The 17,236-nt window shown below is 42.4% G+C and overlaps 2 protein-coding genes across 2 annotated transcripts; one reads left to right on the top strand and one right to left on the bottom strand.

Annotated features, from left to right (window-relative positions):
* Positions 1 to 148: 148 nt before the first annotated feature.
* On the top strand, positions 149 to 1,346 carry LOC123320275 (leucine-rich repeat-containing protein egg-6-like). The gene is made up of 2 exons (XM_044907552.1): positions 149 to 309; positions 448 to 1,346. The coding sequence occupies exons 1-2, from the start codon at positions 290 to 292 to the stop codon at positions 1,283 to 1,285; spliced, it is 858 nt and encodes a 285-aa protein (XP_044763487.1). The 5' UTR covers positions 149 to 289; the 3' UTR covers positions 1,286 to 1,346.
* Positions 1,347 to 1,709: 363 nt separating this feature from the next.
* LOC123320331 (homeobox protein DBX1) lies at positions 1,710 to 13,636 on the bottom strand. Its single transcript, XM_044907637.1, has 4 exons — positions 12,834 to 13,636; positions 6,504 to 6,653; positions 6,215 to 6,438; positions 1,710 to 2,168 (listed from the first exon to the last, which is right to left on the bottom strand). The coding sequence occupies exons 1-4, from the start codon at positions 13,288 to 13,290 to the stop codon at positions 1,836 to 1,838; spliced, it is 1,164 nt and encodes a 387-aa protein (XP_044763572.1). The 5' UTR covers positions 13,291 to 13,636; the 3' UTR covers positions 1,710 to 1,835.
* Positions 13,637 to 17,236: the final 3,600 nt, after the last annotated feature.

Here is a 17,236-nt window from a genome sequence, read left to right as displayed (position 1 = left end):
TCCTCGGACATTTTTCAATTTCTTCCTTGTACAATCTGCATCACCAGCTGAGATTTAGAAATTGGCCAATTGCAATGTATGCCTGTTATCGAAAGATTCAAATTCAACCTCTGATTGATCCACAATTTGATCATTTTTTAACTTTATGTAATCCATTCTTATCATTCGAAGTGCGATTAAAATTTGTTTATCCTATAATTAATAGTTTTTACTCTGTGACCTGTTGACTTGGCAGTACGAAATACTCTCAGAGAAGAATTATTTTGAAACATCTTGTTGTCCGGTGAAGATGCACACAGCCACTAAAATGTAAGTCAAAATTTAACAATTCGAATAGTGCCTTCAACATTTTGTTTTAAATCAGACTTTGCGTATCTTTATCTTCTTGCTTGTAACTTGTGACACTCTCACTTGATCAGTTGCAGGTAAATCTTTTTAATCTTTCAGGATATTCCGCATATCCCTCCTGCTGATCTCACTGACCTGCTACGTGCACTCCCAAAATCTTACCAAACCAAAGGATGACGTGCCAGTAAGTCTGCTCGCCCTCAACAACGTCGTCATCGAAGACTACCACGGACCCATGGACTCCAAGACCCTGAATCTCTTCGAAAACGTCGAAACCCTAGCTTTCCAAGGCTGCAACTTCACCAAGTTCAACGAGAACTTCCTACACCCCCTGAAGAAGCTACGCAAACTTATAATCGCCAACAGCCACTTCGACAGGGTCAAAGACGACATCTCCATCTGCTGCAAGAACCTACGCGAGATCGAACTGATCCAGAGCGACATCGGAGGAGTCACGGAGGACGGAATGAAGAAAGTGGGCGGCATGAAGACGTTGGAAAGGCTGTATTTCTTCAGGTTGGACGCGCCCAAGCTGTTCGCCAAGAGCCTGGAGGGCTCCAACCTCAAAACCCTCGAGATCGAGTACAGCAACCTCGCAACCATCGAGGACGGCGCCTTCGACGGCATGGACAAGCTGGAGGTGTTGAACCTGCAGAAGAACAAGATCGACAAGTTCCCCACCAAGAACCTGGCCTCCCTGAAGAACCTGAAGGAGTTGAACTTGAAGGGGAACCTGCTGACGAAGGTCACGACCGAAGATTTTCCGGCTTTGCCCAATTTGGAGAAGGTCAACCTGGGGCACAACCCCATCAAGGAGATCGACCTCAAAGGGCTGAAGGAGAAGCTGCCCAAGCTCAAACAAGTCGATGTGTCTGGAATAGAAATAGATCTATCGAAAAACGAGGGTGTTCCTCTTATTAAACAACAAGTACTTTAAGTTACTTATGATATTCAGTGTGTATTTGTTACTGTTATTGTTATTATATCTTTTGAACTTCTTTGATTAATAAAATTATTGAAAGTGGGAAGGAAGTGGTTGTAGAAGTAGTACCATTGAGGTAGGTAGATCTTCAAGGTTGTGTTCCACTGGAAAATAAAATATAGACGAAGATCTTCTGGAAAGGTAGGTTAAATTATATTATAAAAATTATACTATAAAAGATACTGTGAAAGATAAAATGGACAACTTTGAGCAGAAAGGAACAACGTCTATTTGCACATTAATTTATTAATTATATACAATTTCATCATTCTCCTCAAGAAATTTCTCGATTCCTCAACGATTTTTATTATTGATACATACCACAAAAAAGAGAAAATAACAAGTATACAATTACAATTTGAAAGAGAATCCTAAAATTCTTATCCGTCACTGTACAATATTTACACGTCGATACAGGGTGATCGATGACGAATCACACTCTGCTCCAAGTGGGAGGATGCGATCCGTCTAATTTTCAACACGTCGAGCGAGTCCTTTCGTCAAATCAAGTGACGTTTATCTCTTCGTCGCTGTCGTTCGAACTGTCGTAATCGACCTGGTCGTACATCTGGTAGTTTTGCAACGGCAGACCGTTGACGACGGCGCCGCCGTCCCCCCTGTCGAGCGCCCTCTGGTGATCGACTGGGGAACCGACGGGCGAGATGTCTTGGACGTCGGTCAGGTCGAGTTTGGGCTTGTCGCCGTCCGCGTCGCTCAGATCGGGGTTGGGGTTGTTCTTGTTGGGGAGGGTCTGCTCCCGAGAACCCCCCGCAGCCAGCAGCTCCCTCTCCTTCGAGTTCCTCCACTTCATCCTGCGGTTCTGGAACCATATCTTCACCTGCAACGAGAGGAAGAGGTTTAAGGGGGTGTTCCGCAAGGGTGCATTCTTGGACCGGTTATTTTCCGCGAATTCGGTTAATCTTCGACGTTTCGACTTCGTTACGTCACCGTCAGGATACAATCAACAAATTTCTGTTATAAATCCGTGAAAAATCATCTGGTCGACACGAGGGGCCAATATGTTGCGAGAATAAACCTGTACGAAGCAGGGGTATGATGATATAAAGTGCACGTGATGGATGATGGACCCTTTCGCTAATAGATTCTCCCCCTTCTCCCGTCGTCGGCCAGATCTGGAGTTTTCTCCCCCTTATACCCACGTTATATTATTATAATCGCTGCGTTAGATCCGCAGCATATGTTTTTGAAAGATCTCGTAACAAGGGTCGTTTAGGTTCGGGCCAGCAGCGTATAACCGACTTCTTTCGAGGGGTAATTTATTGCGCTACAAGTTCTTGGAGTGTTCCCGCATTCGCGAATCCCTCGGCCCCCGGCCTCGTAATGACATGTATTTATAAACAGACGATGGGGATGGGACGGATCGGAAATTGTTTTATTTCATCGGGTGGATCTGGACGGTTTTCGACGATTGATTAAGGGATGTTTGGGGCGCGCGTGCGACAGATTGGGTTTCATTGATTCGCGAAGGTTTAGAGTCTGTTTTTTTTTCGATGGGGTCGGTGCACATCCCTTGCCATGATGTTTAGCGACGCAAAGGATTAACTTCAAAACGTCTGTACTAAATGGTAATCCCAGATTAGGGAAAATCACCGAGTTCAAATTTCAATGAAAATGGATACTTTGATCAAGAGTGGTATTCACACGAATCAAATCATTGCCAAAAAATATTGAAATTCATGGAAAATATAGGGCAAAGAAGTATACCTCAGTTTACCGCATTCCTCCTTAAAATAATCCTAGAATGAATAAAGAAAAAAAATATTCCCGATAGTGTCATTCACAAAAAAATCAGTGTCGTTCACAAAAATCAGTGTCATTCACAAGAATCCGTGTCATTCACGAAAATCAGTGTCATTCACAAAAAAATCAGTGTCATTCACAAAAATTAGTGTCATTCACAAAAATCAGTGCCATTCACAAAAATTAGTGTCATTCACAAAAATCAGTGTCATTCACAAGAATCAGTGTCATTCACGAAAATCAGTGTCATTCGCAAAAAATCAGTGTCATTCACAAAAATTAGTGTCATCCACAAAAATCAGTGTCATTCACAAAAATTAGTGTCATTCACAAAAATCAGTGTCATTCCCAGGATTGTATGTAGTATGAATTCGCCTTGAGTACCACTATTGAATAATGGAAAGAAGAACCATTTTCATTGCTAAAATTGTCATTCACACTAGTCAGTGGAAATCACCCCCATCAATATAAATTAAATCCCTTCGAAATGAATAATTGAATTGAAAAAACTGCGGTTCACACAAATCACTGTCATTCTTATATATTCCACATAGTGGAATGCTGATGTTTTGAACTACAGATTTCGATGAAATCATGTAGGTACATTTTTGAAATAAAGCTGCGCCATTCCTGAATATTTTCATTTTTTATCCCATATCATGTTGAAACATACACGCAATTTGAATTGATCGATGAGAACATTCATAACTTAATTCTCTACGAGTGTCATTCATACGAATAAATGCCATTCGTCTGTGTCATTAATACAACGAGTTACCAGATAGATTTTGATCCAATTTTTCTTCAAACCATTCAAAAAATTACTGTCATTTTCATCAGCATTCGTGCCGTGCGTGTGTGGAAAACCCCAGATCAGAACTTTAACCCTCACCGTGTTCCCAATTCGAATTGTCATCAAATTCGTTCTCAAGAGTGTCATTCACACGAATCAGTGTCATTCCACAGTTTCTGTGTCTTTTCTCTGGAATTTATATGGTGAAATGAAAGAATGTATGATTGTACTGATTCCTTCATTTCAACAATAAACGTCGTTCAACAATTTTTAGGGATATTTTAAGTGTCATTCACTCAAATAAATGACATTAATTTAGTGCCATTCATGTTAATTCAATATTACGAGATATCAAGACGCTGATTTTGAAATTTCACTCGATGGTCAAAGATTCGTACAAATCAGTGTCATTTCCCAGGATTAACGTCATTTGTATGATTTTAACTAGGCGATATAACAAAAGTTTATGAACTCTCTTTCAAACATCCCAGTTTTTCCTTCAATTCACCAAGCAATCAGTTAGGAAAACCCTCCCTTCCCGAAAGTGTCATTCACACGACCCAGTGTCATCCCACCTCATCGGTGTCATTTGCGTGAATTCGACATATATGAACCTAGAATAGGAAAGAACGGATCGTTCGCAGAGAAAAGGAAAAAAACCCCGGGAGATATATCCGTAGGCCCGTTACGGGAACAAAAACCGATAACGTGGGATGCCATTATATAATACGTATATACGCCGCCCTCATACACATCCAATCCGCACGCATCCGACCGGATGTGGAAATAATAAGTCAAAGCGTTCGGGAGAATACGACGTTAAACGGCGAGATCGATAAGGAACAGATAAAGGCGATTAAATTAGCAGTCGAAAACAAACCGCTCTGATTTAGATGGGTCTTTGTTGCCGTATTATCCCTCGGTTCGCGTTCGTCGGAGCCACCCACCACCCCTCGGGGGTAGGGGGCGGATGGGGCGAGAGGGGATGATTTCTGCGGCTTGACGCCGGATTAGAAGCGGCGTACGCGGATCGTTTGCGGGGTGTTCGATCCCCGATTAGGCGAACGGCTAATTGCTGTTTGATCGGTAAACTAAAGGGGGTGCGATTCGAAGAAGAACACCATCCATAATTTCGAGGTTAGAGAAAGGAGAGACGTTTACTGGTCTTTTTCTTATCGAGCAGTCTCAGCTATGAAATATATTACGCAAGGGGCACTCTTGACACGATTTTACATCCGCTACCAGACGACAGGTGGCGCACTTGCCTGTATTTGCCTCGATACAACCCCTCCGATTTCATCATATGGGCCCCCAAAGCTACAATATCTCGAGCAGTTGAGGTGTTTACCAGGTAGGGACTTGATGAGCCAACCTCTATAATGTTTGCTGGCCAGTTCTTGGATAAAACACACGAAACCCTATATAGAAGATTCGTGAAGTGAACGTGGCAACCAGTGCTTCAGGGCTCTGAGGTTCAGAAGACTTGGTTGGCTGCCAGTCGAAAAGTTTTCTGCTGAGTTCATTCTCCCTCTACTAGACGATAGTGTCTAGTAGAGTAACCCTACGTAGCTTATCCTTCCTTACTGAGCTGCAGCTGCAGAAATGTTTTCGATTTCGTGTAGCATCATCCGAGGAATGTCAGTTGTTACATCAACTGGCCTGAATTTCCTCAGCTGCTGGAGGCATCAAGTTGTTCTACTCACTATAGGTATATCATTTATTTTGACAGGATTGCCAATGCCAATCAATCCTACCTACTGCTCCACTTCGAGACGCTCTCAAAAGTTGTTCTGATGGCGAATTCCAAACACACAAGATCGATAACAGCCTGATGCCTCAGCTCCCTTTGTTCCCCAACTCTTCAAACCAAACATATCTCTCTCAAGAATCAATCCTCCGGAGCGTTATCATTCAAACTTTCCTAATCGACCTGGTTTCAATTCTCCGAACGCCCCCGACCCCCATAATTACCCTCGATACCCGATAAATCATTCCATCGCCACCCACGATCGGTAAAACACCGACCAAATGGCAGGGATAATGAACAGGAAGCGATAATATCCGGGCCCCGTCCTCGTGGAAGGATTGAGGGAAGCGTCTCCGCCGACGACCGACGACGACGTCGCGACGGTGGGGAAACGCGGCACGCCATTGGTCCGCCTCGAACGCGATCCTTCTTCTTCCCGCACCCGCCTACGCGATATAAGGGAGGAAATATCGACGGTGTTGAAGTTCCATCTTCGAGAATTTAGGTGTTCCCCATGGATCATTTCGAAGCCCGACATTATTCATCTTAATGATGATAAAAAAGGTATAAATTTGGTACTCACTTGGCTATCCTTGAGGCCCAGCTTCTCAGCCAGCTTTTTTCTGTCGGGTTTGCTTATGTACTTTTGAATTTGAAACCTTCTCTCCAGACCCTTCCTCTGGAGATCGCTGAAGACCGCCCGGCGCATCATGCCCCTTCTCGGCTTGCCCCGGCCGCTGTGCGCCCATGGGAAGGTACCAGGTAGGGGAAAGACTGCCGTTTGAGCTCCGGAGACTGGCGTCGAAACTAAAAAAAATAAATTTCGTGGATAGAAATATTCGAAAACTGGCTTTCGTGAAGGTTTGACTCACCTGTTAGATAAGGCTGTGGTCTGCAATGCGTGAGCAGCAGATGAGGGTTGAAATGTGGTCGGCTGGCTACGGGTTTGGCTATCGTCGAAGGGTGGTTTCCCAGATATGATAACCCTAATAACGTTGGCGATGTTACGTGGACCAAATTGTCTGAAAAAGATTGCAAATAGAAAAGATTCTACGAATCCATGAAATACCATGTCACTCTTGATTGAACACACTTTCTTTCTTCGTGTTTGTCCAGTTGTTTTTCATGTTATTATTATTCATGTCATTGTTTTGTTATTATTATGTTATTCATGCCAACAGAACCTTCGAGATGCAAAAAGCTGAAGTGGTAAACCACTCTGGTGTCGAAGATTAAAGAGTTCAAAGGAGCTGGCTAGATGAATAGCTATACAAACTTCTTAATGACTAGTCTAGATGTGGTCGTTTTTGTGGTTGCCGACGAGTACGAGTGTGGACACGTCTAGTAATACGAAGAACTGATCGATTTTTAAATCCAAGAACCACGAACTCTCAGTCACGTGTTGATAAAACCATCAGCGGAGTAGTCCCATGATATTTTGAGTTTTTGGATGATAATGCACTGTAACATAGATCGCACCATGTGTTGACTGAGTTAGGGAAATCTAGAGTAATCCACATCTAGCATTAACTCCAAGATCTCTTGAACCAAATCCAGGACACTTGGAACCAATCACAAAAAGCCCTTGACGCCCATGAACCACAGCCAAGACTCTTCAACAGCTACGAGATCTTGTGCGAAAACTTGATGCACGTGGAGTTCATTCTTTGCATCAGTTCAAGGTCTGCATCTTTTGGCGTAACGGCTAAGGACATCCAATTGCTTCAAAGTCTTCCCTCTGTGGCGGAGCAGCTCTATCTCTCTCTCTGCACTGTTGAAGAACGTAACCACGAGCAATGCTAGGAATTGTTATGTTCCAACAGACTGGAGGAACGAATCTAGAACTCAGGCAACGTAAGGTTCCTTCAATTTCTATCATGCAAGGGTGTCAGATTCATCAATTCCTTATGGACATTGGCTTTCAGGCACCAAAACCTTTCTCTCTCGTGTTTGAGAGATGTTTCACAGTTCCAGATAATATTCGATAGTCATGAAGCTACTTCTGGTGCCTTAACAGCCTTCAAGTCATCTGCCTTACTTTGGCAGAGTAGCTCTACCTTTCTGCAGTGTTGTAAGAGGTCGACCGGCCTGAGAACTTCTCCAGTAATGATAGGAATGAGATCAACAATCCTCCAAATGAAGATACCACAACAGAAGTCTCCTCAAACTCCAAACGATGAGCTTCTGGATGCTTTAAAAGGGTCTTTTGAGTCTCTAAACTAACATCAAATAAGCAAACCTCTCATATCGTTACCCATACGAGAGAATCCATCGTCTCCAGCAGCCAACACACCAAATCGAAGCTAACATTTCGTCGAAAACCCTGCAGGCTCATCTCCCGATCCTCCCAGGCGCCGAAAAAAATCGATGGGTGCCATCGCGTAGCCCTCCAACCCCCGCCGCGCCCTCGAACAGCTTTGATTCAGTTACAAAACTGCGAAAACATAAACAAGCGCCCGAGAGAGCGATACTTCGAGGAGGCGCCCTCTCCTCCACCCCCCGTGGGGGACGTAACCACGGCAACGGCGGAGGTGTCGAAGTGTGTGGCGTCATTTCCTCCCCCGGTGTTGCCGGCAGCCGGATTTCGCACCTTCTCGGATCGCCGGAGCGACAGGAGCGGTCCGGGGCCCCCGGAGCGGCGTTCCGGTGCCGAGCGTCGAGACGTCGTCGTTGACGCGTCGAAGGGTCTGGTATCTGATCGGGGGTAGGGCGAGAAGGGGCAGTTTTATCTGCACTCTACCGAAGATGTCACAATAATAGAGAAACGCTATTCTTTTATAGAGGTGTCTTGTGCTTTGTATTGCAATAGTCTTTAGTTTTTTTTCACCATAAAGATGTTCGACCTGCTGTAGACACACGATTGAGCCAGCAAAAGTTCAGAAACATCTTAATCCCACTCAGGGCCAAAATTAGAGCTCCATTTTATTCCTCAGGCTCTTTTGGAGGACGTTTCAAGCAGCTAATGCGGCAGAAACTTCAGAAGGATCTCATTGCTATAAATTGCAATACCAAGAGTCCATCTTTAACCAATCATTCTTCCAACAACTTCTCAAATTGTTGAAAACACTCTGGCCTGATGCATTTTCAGCAGAATCTTCAACTCTACAAAGAGAACACTGTAACCTCCCTGAGGAGCCAACTAGATGATGGTTCTCTTTTTCCAGTTCATTTCAACAAAACACTTATTTGACCTACAGGATCCGTCTCATTTTTGGACCTGCTTCTACTGCGTTAAGTGATGAACGACCTTTCCTAAGACCCTAAGAGGGTTTTTCTGACACTGCATTCCATAAGAAATTTTTTTTTCAAGAGATCTTATGCCAGGTTGGAACCAGTAGTTACACTATAAGAGTTCTGGACCATTCAAACCTCTAAACATGCACGTCTTTATGGGGGCTCAAATGATAACCTTAGGTTAGGATGCCGAAGTCATGGAAGCTCTCTTGATGAGGATCCTAGACGTAAGTGAGTAAGTAAGTAAGAGGTTCGAATGAGCCAGAACTCACATAGCATATCTACTAGTAGCACTTACGGTAAGTATTTCAGATGCAATTAAATCACCTAACCTGATTGATGAAAAGCTGGGATAAGTAAATTCTTCTCGAAATATCGAGGCTTAAAGCTGACTTACTGAGGATGCAAAGACGCATCTAGGTTTGGATATTAAGATAATGTACGGTGTATTTGAACAGGAATTTGCATCTTTCAAAATAGGCAACTGAAACTTAGTCCTTTGGAGCTCATAAATGTGATTAAAAGGCCATCTGGGAAAGGGACTTGCCCAACAGGATATTGCAAGGATCCTATGCAACCAAAGATCTCTGGAACGAGCAGCATGAAAAACATTTACTGGACCAGGAGGACTATCTGTACCAGGAAAACGATAAATTCTGACTGGAATGATACTGCAGGACAAAGACAAGCTGAGTAACTCAAAGTACGCTCTAGATAATGGAAACAAGTGCAACACCTTGTTGATGTAGCTCCAGAAAAGCGAAATAACAGTAGGGGTAGCACAAAACATGAGTTTTCAAAGCATTGACAAAGTTTTAAATGTCTTAGCTTGATGTAGTCCAGACCTACCAGCAAGATAAGTGTTTCCATAGTGTTAGTGATGTGCCTAAGTTTGTTTGCTGTCATTAACCGACCTCTATTCAGTTCGAGAACATTTTCCATCAATGAGACTTATCGAAAGCGTATACCTTTAAAGGTTCAGACAGTAAACCTTCTATCTTCTGTGCGGCGTGGGTAGTACATTCGCCTACCCGGAGATAGATGGCGTAACCGTCTGTATATTTCCCGATGGAGCCTTCTCATTTCTAACTAGATCGACAGACTTGATCAACCTTCCTTCAGGCAGTTCCGGAATGGAACCTACGCTCATGTCAGTCTCAAAACTCTCCATACCAGAGCCGAACCTCAAAAACCACCCCAGATAAACCTCTTTTTTCCATTGTCTCACGTCCCGGGGTTCCTGCTCTTCATACACTCTTTCCCGGCCGTGGAAAACTCTGGCGACGGGAAAAAAGGCCGCGTTTCCCTCCTCCATCGACACAAAACGCACCCGCTGCCCCTGATTTATAAGCGACCCGCACGGCATCGAGATCGTTCCTGCTACGGAGTCAATTTATTCCCGGATTTAGCATTCGGGACGCGGCGTAGCCGGCTTTGAATTAATACGTGTAAATCCGCGACAGGTTTTTTTGACAGCCGTCGCGGCGCGTCGAAAGAAGACGCGCGCGACGCGTCCGCGGACGGGGGAGGCGAAGGGCTGGCGTCGCGCCAGATGACGCCTCGGGGCATCATCCCCTCGGAGAGGAGATGAGCTCTGGGGCAGGGAAGACGGGGCGAGGGATTTGATATTTTTCAACGACTCGAGAGAATGGACTCGACTGGTTGAAGAGTAGCTGTGAGATTGACGTATGAATGCAGATTTCTGCTGTTAACAACGTTCGAATGGTACTTCCCAAAATATGAAGACATTTCAACTGATTATTGTGTCTCTTTACTTTATATGCACTTATAACATTGAGGATTTGAGGGGAGCTTCATTGCACTACGACCTTAAGGTCTATCGATCATTACGTAGTATACAGCTCGATCTCCAGTTCTAAAGCTACCTCCAGTATCTGGTACAAGGCATTTCTTGCGTTGGCTGGCAATGGCCAGGTATTCTCTCACCATGTCATCTAGGGTTTCTTCCTCTTTTCTACAGAATCTGCACTCGACAGTTTCTGTTAGACCCATTCCCATTGGGTGCTTCCTGAGGCGAGAGTGCCTTCTTGATAAGATCCAGATACTTCTTAGATTTCACAATATTGAAGTTTCGAAGAAACAACTCAGGAAGATTTCTCCAGAGAATTTCTCTGGGCACGTTATCATAGCTTCAGTGGTACTGACTTGTCTTGGCATACCAGATTATTGCCCCATAAGTTAGTACATACATCACAGTATCTGCAGTCTACATCCTCAAGTCCTGCCAGAGAGACTTTTGCAGGTCTTCATGGTCTATGTTCTTTTGCTAACAGTAACCTCAATATACTTGTTCCACAGAAGCTTGCTAAGTATCTAGGGTCATTGGTTATTCCCAGATTTGACTTCAGACTTCCAATCTATGATGTCTTCATTCAGGGCTTCAGGAGAAGGATCCACCCATGCCAAGCCTCACTTTTCTACGTTAAAGACATTTGGACTAGTAGAAGTGAAACGTTCTTTCTTCAGGCAATCAATGCAGTTATCCTGCAGACAGCAAGGTTGTTCTCCCCGATTCTAATCGAAGATTAATCGACCATAACCCAATGATTCATTCAAAACCCTCCCAACAATGCCCCAGATTCGAAACTATATTTATTCACCGTCCAAAGAAAACACGGTCCCCGTATATAGCACGATCGCACACAGCCATAACAACCCATGTTTTTCTTATCGTACGAAACGCCATCCAACAATAAGAACCAATCACTGCGGTTTTAAAGGCTGAAACAGTATTTTAATGCCGCGTATAAACATCCCATTATGTAACTATCTATTAACAATGTTACGCAAACCGCCGCATTGTACTGGCACAAAGGATTTTTTAAGGATAATCCTCCGGTATATTTACAGGAGGGATTATTAGACTCTAACCCTCCTCAGATTGGCAGCCCTGCGTTTTATGTTCCGCGCGCAATAAATTCCGCGATCGCCTATAATAACAACCTTTTGTTCGGCGATTTTTTTAGGTGTCGGTTGGCATCTTTGTTATTTTTATAGGGGCGTGCATATTTTGGCAGAGGTGTGGTCCGAGGTCGGAGGCGACGGGGTGGTTTTTGTTGTCTCACGGTTCCCATGATGGATCGGTCGATTTTTTCGGTGATTTCGTCAGATTCGATGATTTATGGACGCGGGGGATTCCGAAAATCGGTGAATTTATATGGGAAATTCGGTATTTTATAACTTATCCAGTCGTTAGGGTTGTTTCCGATCGAAAAAGGGGGTAAAAGTAACGAATTTTGACGAATTTATGTTTCCGAATCAATTTATTTTATGATATCATTAAGTGGAATCTCATGGGACAATCGTTTTTCGTTTGATATTATCGAATCTCATTTGGTTTACTTTCCATCCAATAAGGATAACCTGAAAATTATTCTAGACTCTTTTACCAGATTCAAAACATGAAGGGAAGCTCTAAAAACATGAAAAACAATTCGAGTGACATGGTATTTCATTTGAAGAGAGTTCGAAGAGAAAACGACGATCAAATGCATAACAAAAGAATCAAATCAAGAGTAAAAATTGATATCATTTAGGTACTGAAGTTCTTCATCTCCAGACACATTTTAGCGCTCATCAAAAATTATTTTCCAATATTTGATTCGAATAATCCTATTGAGCACTTGAATGAGAAAACATTGAATAAGAAAATGATGAAAATCCAGAATTATTTTGGACATTTTCCAGTGCAGAAGCTTATTAAAAGAGCAAACAAAACTTTACTTTCTTTAGCACAAAAAATACTGTTTTCATAAAACAATTATTCAAGATAATACTCATGATCGTAGTGTATTGTATAAAACATTATTTGAAGGGGCATAATTCACACAGAAACCTCAACAAAATTGAGCCTTCTCCCATTCAAATGATTGTGATACAACACATCATCTCAAGTGTTACTCTTTGGTTATGCTTCAGATCTTTCTCTTGGTGTATCGTGTACTTACCGTTATGTTCGTTCCTGGTCCCGTGACCCCTGTCGTCCCCCAAAATGGCACTAACACTAAACTTCAACACCGGCTTGTTGTCCTTCATCAGATCCTCCGTGCCTAACCTGCATTGCAACATGCTACAGTCCAACCGGCCGCAATTCGAACAGATCCTACCCTTGAGACAATGCCCGAATTTCAGAAAAACGTCGTTCTTCTCCTCCGCCTCGCCCTCGCTCCTCGTGTTCTCCGGGCTGACGCATTTCGTCGGATACCCCGACGTTTCGGACATCTTGTAACTCTCCTCGGAGTTACGTTCCGAATCGTCCAGATTCTTATCGTCCGGATTGTCCGGCGACATCTTCCCCGTAGCCAGCAGGCTGTCCATCGAGAAGGGACTGGCGTTGTTGTTCAGGCTCTTCAGCATCTTCTCCCTGTAGCTGATGAAGCTCTGGAACATCATCGAGGAGTTCATCTGGGTCGTCGGTTCTCGGTCAGCTGTTCGACGACTTGTCAATTTATCATCTCCTCTTGAAATCACGATTGTAGACTGTTGACGGTTGTCGTGATTATTGCATCATCGTTCGTTTTGTTTAATTTCTTATTAAATTTTTCACTGTTTCGTTTTCACTCTCCGTCGACACTCTGGATCGTAACGAACGGTGGTATCGTGTAATTAAAGCGACGCGGGGGTTGTTAAACATGTATTCACTTGTTCCGTATCGCGTTTATCTAGCGTTTAACCTCTTCAATGGCCCAATTCGTAAACAGTGCCGTTTTAAAAAGCTATGAATTCATATTTCGACCCTCTCGAGGATCAGTCTTTTGCGCAGGGGGGATGAATTGCGAACTGACGGGTCGGCCGGTAGCTACCCTCGCGTCTAGAAAGGGGAGGCGCCTGGTAATTTAGGGGTGGAGTTTTCTTTATCTTTATTTCACCATAGGGCGAATCTTAAATTTCGATACGATTTCGCGTTTAAACAGTTATATGGGTTCGAGAGAAAGGGGATTATTGGGTTTTATTGCCGTCGACCAACCCCCACCCCCATCGCCGCTACGCGATGATTATATTCTCCCGCCCGGGAAGGGGGTGAGTTTATCAAAGTTGAAGACGGGGGGGGGAGGTTGGTCGACGTTTTTGTGTTTCTACGAGATCTTTGTGGGCCGCAGAAGAGGATTTGATCCGGAAAATGACTTCGGTGCTTACGTTGATTATAATAGTTTGCGGGTTGTTGGAGTGCTGTTATTCTTTGTGGATTAATCCGATATGAGAGTCAATTTTCTCGCTTTGCACTAAACGAATTACGAGATGCTAATTTCTCCGCGAGTAATGCTGATGGAAATATAAGAATGAATACTTGTTTATTCGATTAGTTATTTCTACTTTTATCGACAGGATTTTCTTGATCGACTTTATAACAAAACACTCTCATATATAAACTTCTTCGAGAGCACCCAATAAACTTTCGGTCAAACGGTCAAAAGACTTACCTTGAACTGCACATTTGTAGATATCTGAAAAATAAAAACATTCATTAATACATTTGAACTAATGGAAAAATTGAAGAAGAGAACGAAGAAAAGTCCCATTTTATTTTTTTAAATACCTATATATAAAGAATGAGCATTTGACTTTATTTCAAGTAAAAAGTATATCTATCTAAGGATATCCATCGGTTAATTTTCGTGATAGAATCAATGGCTGAAGATGAAGTGGTAGAAGCTTCAGAATGAAAACCAATCAACGATCTTCTACATGGAATGAATCTATCTCAAGTCTATATATCTTCAAGATAACAAGAATTTAAAAGGGATACTTATAGTGGATTCAGAGAGTGAAATCAAAAGCAGTGCATTGTTATTCATTCATTAAGAGCTTCTATTCTATGAATGAATGTGTTGGAATTTTCGGTATTCGAAGAAGAATCTTCCAACCACTTCAAGAGTTTTTGTATAAAAATAAATTCTTCCTGAATCATCTCACAGACGATAAATAGGAAAATAGTTAGAAATGCAAGCCAACATACAATTTTCGTGATAGATTATATCGCATATGACAGTAACTTAGTAAAGAATCTCATCTAGGGAAGACGAATTTCGAACATTGTCTTCTATGCTTTGATACCTAATCTATCACGAATGAAAATAGTCAATCCACGAAAGGTTAGATGTGTTTTTGAAGCATACTCTGTACAAAGGATATCTGTGATAAAAATTCTGCGCTAATATTAGTACTAAATTACTGTAAATTTGACTGTTCCAAATTGAATAGTAGATTTTCGTGAAAGAATTTTTCTATTTCGAATGTGAATCATTTATTTTGAATTATTTAATTGGTTTTCAAGCATTTCTTACTTTGATCTCTCGAATCTATCACGAATAATATGAATCTGTCTAGAATAATTGAAGGAAATCGATCCAGATTTGGAGATTTCGACTCTATCACGAATCAATATCTGAATATAAAACCTAATTTCATCCTAAAATCAATATAGCATCGACAATAGTAATGAATACTTCAAGAATTATAACTGATGAAAACGCGAAATCTAATAGATGTTGTTCGTGATGAAAATCTTCATAGAATATAAGATTGGGAGCAATACAATAGAAGCAGTTCAATTTGGAATTATTATTTTCGTGATAAACCGAATCTAAACCAAATAACGATAAATTCCCGAATTGTAGTCTTGGTGATCTCTTGGAATCTATCACGAATAAATGTAATCTATTGTGGATTTTAGTACTAGAGAAGAATCGAGTCTTCCATTCAACTCAACCACGTAAAAGAAGTTATAAAAGATGAAGATTTATTGAAAGTCAATTCATGATTCGTGATAAGATTATTCTATCACGAATAAAAATAATCAACCTTTGGAGACGAATCGAATAGGGATTTTCGTGATAGAATCCCTTCTATATTGAATGAGAATAGTCTGTTTCGAATATCAGTTCGAAAATGAATAGATTCTTCGAATTTATCACGAATAGGATTATTATGTGCCCAAATCACGATCGTCGAGATGAATTCTCTGGAGATTTATAGATGGAAAACCATAGGGAAGGAATTTTATGGATGAACTTTGAATATTTTCCTCTTCTTTTCGAATCTCTTGGAGCCTCCCTGTAAAGAAACCCGTTTCCTTCAGAGTCCACCTCTCGAGGACCTACGGCCCTAATAAACCCTAGCTCGCGGAGGGTCGAGCGATAAAAAAGAAATAAAAACACAAGGGCGAACAACGCTAGGCGGTCCTTCGAATAATCTATTTTCATTGGTGCTCAATCCATCCCCACCAGGACCAGCGCGGACTTCCCTTGTAAATCAATGGTTTTTTATATCGCGGAAAAATTATTCGACTCTGTTTTTTTTTTCCGGGCATTTTCCGACCAATCCATGTATGAGCGATCCGCTGATTTAGATTAAAAACCCGGGCCCGGCCATCGCGATATAATTCTTTTTGTACGCTCTGGGCTTTGTTAATTTTTTTTTTTTCGGACCGGTTTTCTTTATCGCCCTCGCCCTGCTCGTTGCTGCAGCCGATAGCGAAAATTTGTCGTAATTATGATTTTAATTATGTCCTCGAATGTTTCGTTCATTGTTCGCGCAGTTTTTCCCGACGGGGTTTTAATGGGGGTCTGATTGAAGAGAGAGAAAGAGAGAGGGTGAGAAAGAGGGCTCAACGTTCGTGATTGAAATTTCGGATTTTCAAATTCGAGAGATCTCTCGAAACACTGCTTTTAGAAAACTGAATTATTAAGGGCTCTCTATGAATACTCAGGTGTTTATGTTTCTGAACGATCGAAATGAGATAAGTTCACGAAAAGTTGGCACTATTAGGTCTTCTGAGGACTCGTATTCGATCGTCAATTTTCAACAACTCTCTAAGAATTTTCACGACTTTTTTTCTTAAGAACCCACATCACTTTTCATTCTCCGAAATACTTGAAAAATACTAGAGAATAAGAAAATCCACATGTAACAAACCACAACCAGTCGTGAGGTCCTTTTTTGCGTCCGTCAGACCGAACAACAAAATATTCCCGAAACCGTTTAACGGACAGGTCAATCTCCCACGTGCTTGTCAATTAAAAAACCCCGCGGCGAACGACAATTTTTGCTCATATCACCGCGCGCGACGGGTGTCAAAAGCAGCGAGGAGATCGACGTGGAAACGCGACGAAAAAAAAAATTGTTTCACGCTCCGCGCGCGTTTATGAACGTGCTACGTGCATCGAATACAACGATGACAATTGCATGCTGCTGCGTGTCCGTTTATCGAAAGGCCGAGGGACACGGGTCGGGATGGGCGTGTGTTTTGGGGGTTGTTTTAATTGTTATTATCGACGAACGGGCCGATGAGGTGTGAATGTTCCGACGATGACATATCGGGATGTGGGGGAATGTTCTGAGCGCCAGTTGA

This window comes from Coccinella septempunctata, chromosome 9 (assembly GCF_907165205.1).
Source record: "Coccinella septempunctata chromosome 9, icCocSept1.1, whole genome shotgun sequence".
NCBI lineage: Eukaryota > Metazoa > Arthropoda > Insecta > Coleoptera > Coccinellidae > Coccinella > Coccinella septempunctata.
Note: the sequence above shows the minus strand (reverse complement) of the source record. Positions and strands in the feature narration are given on the sequence as shown.

Coding starts and splice junctions, on each gene's coding strand:
- LOC123320331 (XM_044907637.1), bottom strand. CDS start 13,290: ATGAACTCCTCGATGATGTTCCAGAGCTTCATCAGCTACAGGGAGAAG. Junction 6,654..12,833: donor GACCAGGAACGAACATAACG/GTAAGTACACGA, acceptor AATCTTTTTCAG/ACAATTTGGTCCACGTAACA. Junction 2,169..6,214: donor TGGGCCTCAAGGATAGCCAA/GTGAGTACCAAA, acceptor CTCTCGTTGCAG/GTGAAGATATGGTTCCAGAA.
- LOC123320275 (XM_044907552.1), top strand. CDS start 290: ATGCACACAGCCACTAAAAT. Junction 310..447: donor ATGCACACAGCCACTAAAAT/GTAAGTCAAAAT, acceptor TTAATCTTTCAG/GATATTCCGCATATCCCTCC.